This window comes from Carlito syrichta, unplaced genomic scaffold (genome assembly GCF_000164805.1).
Source record: "Carlito syrichta isolate Samal-C Ts95f unplaced genomic scaffold, Tarsius_syrichta-2.0.1 Scaffold304053, whole genome shotgun sequence".
Classification (NCBI taxonomy): Eukaryota; Metazoa; Chordata; class Mammalia; order Primates; family Tarsiidae; genus Carlito; species Carlito syrichta.
In genome coordinates, this window is record NW_007248149.1 from 125,495 (window position 1) to 130,753 (window position 5,259).

A 5,259-nucleotide genomic window follows, 5' to 3' on the forward strand; every position below is an offset into this window, starting at 1 on the left:
AGGAAGTCAAGTTATCTCTCTATGCAGATGATATGATGGTGTACCTTGAAAACCCAAGAGAATCTGTCAAAGGCCTCCTTACATTGATAAAAGCCTTTGGCAAAATCTCAGGATACAAAATAAATGTACAAAAGACAATCGCATTTCTCTACACCAATAATAAACAAACAGAAACCCAAATAAAAAACACAGTTCCATTCGGTGTGGTTTTAATTTGCATTTCTTTGATGAAAGTGAGGCTGAGCATTTTTTCATGTATCTGTTGGCTGCTCGTATGTCATCTTTTGGGAAATATCTATTCATATACTTTGCCCTCTTTGTAATGGGGCTGTTCGTTTTTTTCATTTTAGCACGTTTGAGTTCCTGTAGATCTTAGATGTTAGGCCTTTGACAGACATACAGTTGGCACATATTTTTTCCCAATCTGTGGGCTGTCTCCCTGCTCTCTTGATAGTTTCTTTGGCTTTGCAGAAGCTTGTCAGTTTGATGAGGTCCCACTTGTCTATCTTATGGCATGGGCATTTGGGGTTTTAATCAGAAATTGGTTGCCAGTTCCAATTTCCACAAGGGTGTCTCCTGCATTTTCTAAGGTTTTTGGAGTTTAAGGTGTTACGTTTAGGTCTTTGATCCATTTAGAGTTGATTTTTGTTTTTGTTTTTGTTGAGGATTGTTTTGGGTATTCATGGTCATTTATATTTCCATATGAATTCCTGTAGTGTGGTTTCCAGGTCTAAGAAGAATGCTGCTGATAATTTAATGAATATTGCATTAAATCTTTAGATTGCCTTAGGTAGGATGGACATCTTAACAATGTTGATTCTTCCAATCCATGAGCATGGAATATTGTACCATTTGTTTGTGTCATCTTTGATTTCTTTGAGCAGTGTTTTGTAGTTTTCATTGTAAAGGTCTTTCACGTCACTGGTTAGGAGGATGCTAAAGTATTTGATTTTTTTTTTTCTAACTATTGTGAATGGGATTGTGCTTTTTATTTGGGTTTCTGTTTGTTTGTTGTTGGTGTGTATAAATGCAATTATCTTTTGCACATTGATTTTTAATATCCTGAGACTTTACCAAGGTCCTTTATCAGTGCAGGGAGGTTTATGACAGATTCGCTTGGGTTTTTAAGGTATAGAATCATGTTGTCTGCAAAGAGGGATAACTTGACTTTCTCTTTTCCTGTTTGGATACCCCTGATCTCCTTCTCTTGTCTGATTGCTCTAGCTAGAACTTGCAAAACTATGTCGAAAAGGAGGGATGAGAGTGGGCATCCTTGTCTTATTCCAGTTTTCAGGGGAAATGGTTCCAATCTCTGTCTGTTAGTATATTTGAAATATGTTTGATAAAACACAAAACATTGATGCAACTTCTCCCCAAAATAAGTAGACAGTTGTCCCAATGCCACTTACTATATAATACAACCTTCACCTGATGAATGAAAGTATTATAATAAGCCACTAATCCCACATGTATTTGGCTTTGTCTCAAAGTTTCTAACCAGTTCTACTGATCTGTTCATGCCGGCATCAGTACCATGCTGGTTATTTTTATTTTTTTGGCTTAAACAACAGAAATTTATTTTCCCCCAGCTCTGGAAGCCAGAAGTCCAAGATTGAGATGTTGTCAGAGTCAGTTTCTGTCCTTGGCTTGCCAATGGCACATTCTCTCTGTGTGTTTACATGGCCTTTTCTTTTTTTCTTTTCTTTTTTTCCTGGTGAAGGGATATCCCTGTTGTCTCTTCCTTTCCTTACAAGGACACCAATGATATTGGATTAGGACCCACTCAAATGGCCTAATTTTAAACTAATCATCATTTTAAAGACCTTATCTCCAAATATGGTTACATTCCAAGGTACTGAAGGTAAGGACTTCAACGTGGAAATGTTGGGGGGAGACAAGTCAGCTCATCAAAGGTGGTCATAATTCTGCTTTTTTGAACAAAGAGTTGGAGAACCCAGAATACCATTCTCTTCTTTTCTTATATATTTTATTTTAAAGATGTGGGGTACAATTCAGGGTTAAGTATACAAGTGGTCATCGTATAGGTAAAGTTTAGGCCTCCCTTTGGTCCCCACTCTGCCTGGTTTGAGATCAGGTACTTTACTGATGTTGTGTCCTCACCGCACCCTATGTTTTGAAGTTCTTAATATTTTATAGAGTAAGTGCCCCCTTGCTTTAAACATTTTTCTAGCTTAATTTCATGTTTATTTTTAAATGAAATTTAGATTCACTTTGTCTCTTAAAAACTCAATTAGAATTTTGACTTCAAATAGTTTAAATTTTAGAATAACTCAGAATATGCCCCTTTGCAACAGCTCATCTTTCTGTCTTAAATCTTGGTATGTCTATCGATTTATTACATTTTTACTATATGTCTCACCAGAGACTTTGAAGACCATGCCTGATTCCGATTAGCATCTTAATGCATAGATTTGTTTTCTGATTATGTGTTTCATATTATATTTCAACCTTAGTATTCCATATCATTTATATGTAATAATAATAGACAATATTTATTGAGTACTCCCTGCATGCCAGCTCCTTCTGTTAAGTACTTTATTTACTTAATTTTCTCCTTGCCTCAACCTATGTTTCACATGAAGAAACTGAATCTTAAAGAACTAAAGGAAACCTGCCTGAGGTTTTACAGCTAGTAAAGTGGCAGCACTCAGGCTTGAACTTAAGAATTCTGACAACAGTCTTACACTGCATTACATGGTTTGTTGGGACCATGATTCGTTTTGGGTCCATTCCTTTAGCGATTGGTCACTTTACGGACATCTTTTTTTTGTTGTTGTTAATTTTCTCAGATTTCTCAGAAAGATTATCACATCAGCAAGTAATAATAATAATTCTTTCTCATTTCCAATATTTTTATTTCACCTGTCTGTTCAGTTGGGCAATATCCATTTCTTATAATGCATATGCCTATATTAAATATAATTTAAAATCCTACACAATATCATAACACTCTAAAACTTAAACACTTCAAGAGTATTTGAAAATGACAAGATTTTAAAATAAGATGTAGCCATTATTTTATAATATTAAATATGGCAGATTAGAAGTTGCTGGAATAATTAAGTTGCATAAAGAATTTTATATATTTTTTGTTCCTAATTCTACTCTGTTGCTTTTCTTATTCCTAAGATTTAGTCTAATATATATATATATATATATTTTAAACTTTTTTTTTTTTGGAGTTGGAGTCTCAATCTGTCACCCATGCTGGAGTGCAGTAGCATGATCACAGCTACCACAGCCTCGATCTTCTGGGCTCAGACAATCCCTCTCCCTCAGCCTTCCAAGTAGCTGAGACTACAGGTGCATGCTACCATGCCTGGATTTTTTATTTATTGTAGAGACAAAGTCTCGCCATTTTGTTTAGGCTGGTCTCCAACTCCTGATCTCAGGGAATCCTCTTGCCTCAGCTTCCCAAAGTGCTGGGATTACAGATGTGAGGCACATCCAGCCAAAATATTTTTAATAATAGTATAAAAATAGTTGATTTTGCTTAACATCATGTCTTTATTCAACAGAGGACACTTAATAAATGTTCATTGGTACTAATGTTGCAGAAAGTTGGGGAAATGAATGGAGATAACCAGAGTGAGGACTCAGAGTTCCTGCTCCTGGGGATCTCAGAGAGTCCTGAGCAGCAGCAAATCCTGTTTTGGATGTTCCTGTCCATGTACCTGGTCACGGTGGTGGGCAATGTGCTCATCATTCTGGCCATCGGCTCTGACTCCCGCCTGCACACTCCCATGTACTTATTCCTGGCCAACCTTTCTTTCACTGATCTCTTCTTTGTCACCAACACAATCCTAAGATGCTGGTAAACCTCCAGTCACAGAACAAAGCCATCTCCCACGCAGGGTGTCTGACACAGCTCTACTTCCTGGTCTCCTTGGTGACCCTGGACAACTTCATTCTGGCTGTGATGGCATATGACCGCTATGTGGCCATCTGCCGCCCCCTCCACTATGTTACAGTCATGAGCCCTGACCTCTGTTTCCTGCTACTCATCTTGTGTTGGGGTCTCTCTGTCCTCTATGGCCTCCTCCTCACTCTCCTCATGACCAGGGTGACTTTCTGTGGGCCCTGACGGATCCACTACATCTTCTGTGAGATGTACGTCCTGCTGAGGCTGGCGTGTTCCAGCACCCACATTATTCACACAATGTTGGTTGCCACGGGCTGCTTCATCTTCCTTACCCCCTTAGGGTTTATGATTGCATCCTATGTCCACATTGTCAGAACCATCCTTCAAATACCTTCAGCCTCTAAAAAATACAAAGCTTTCTCTACCTGTGCCTCCCATTTGGGTGTGGTCTCCCTCTTTTATGGGACACTTGCTATGGTATACCTGCAGCCACTCCAAACATACTCCATGAAGGACTCGGTAGCCACAGTGATGTACGCTGTGGTCACGCCCATGATGAACCCTTTCATCTACAGCCTGAGGAACAAGGACTTGCATGCGGCTCTTGGAAGACTCCTAGAAAAACCTTTCCAGAGGCTGAAAGAAGGGCAATTTTGAAAATAAGGTAATTTTGAAGTGGAGACTAGAAATATCCTTCACCACGTATAAGGCAGTAACCTATGGGGTATACAACAGCAATCAGGGCATAGCCTCAACTCAAAATGAGCATGTGTATCTGTGGTAAAGAGGACATAATGTGTAACCCAATGACCCCCAGACCTCACCAGCCTTGGCAATAAATAAGGTCACACTAATACTACTACCAAAATTTTGCAGTGTCAAATACTTAAACTTGCTAGACCATAGAACCAAAGTCCCTCATCCAGACATACCCAGTTATAGCGTAAAGGAGTCTCTCATGTTCTCTAGCACACATTCACTTATGTTCCAGAGCTCTGGCTTCTCTAAGGAGCCTGCTGCCTTCAAGCTATTTGGAGAAGACACTTGGCACTGCCCTACTATAAGTAGGATGAGGCTGTCCCTTTCCTGATGCTTTGCCCAGCACAACACACACTGCCTCAATGCTGATGCATAGTCCCGCTGGAAACAGCCCCCATGGTCCAGGCAGAAATGACAAAAGATGTCAATTCTTCCTCTTTTGCTCTGGGTTGATTTTATCTTTTGGGCTTCAGAGCAATAATCTGTTGTCTTTTTCATGCATTCCTCTTCTCTGTAGGAAGACAGACCTTATCCTTTGGAAGTCCATTCAATCCTTTATGTCTGTAGTTCCTCAGCTTCCCTCTCTTCTTCATGCAACAACTCCATCTACCCGCTCA

General features: G+C 39.3%; 1 protein-coding gene across 1 annotated transcript; it reads left to right on the forward strand.

Moving 5' to 3' along the window:
* Positions 1–3,566: 3,566 nt before the first annotated feature.
* LOC103261848 (olfactory receptor 1D5) lies at positions 3,567–4,540 on the forward strand. The gene is given in 2 exon segments (XM_008059440.2): positions 3,567–3,819; positions 3,822–4,540. Coding segments are annotated over 2 exon segments (969 nt in total). The 5' UTR covers positions 3,567–3,569.
* The last annotated feature ends 719 nt before the right edge of the window (positions 4,541–5,259 follow it).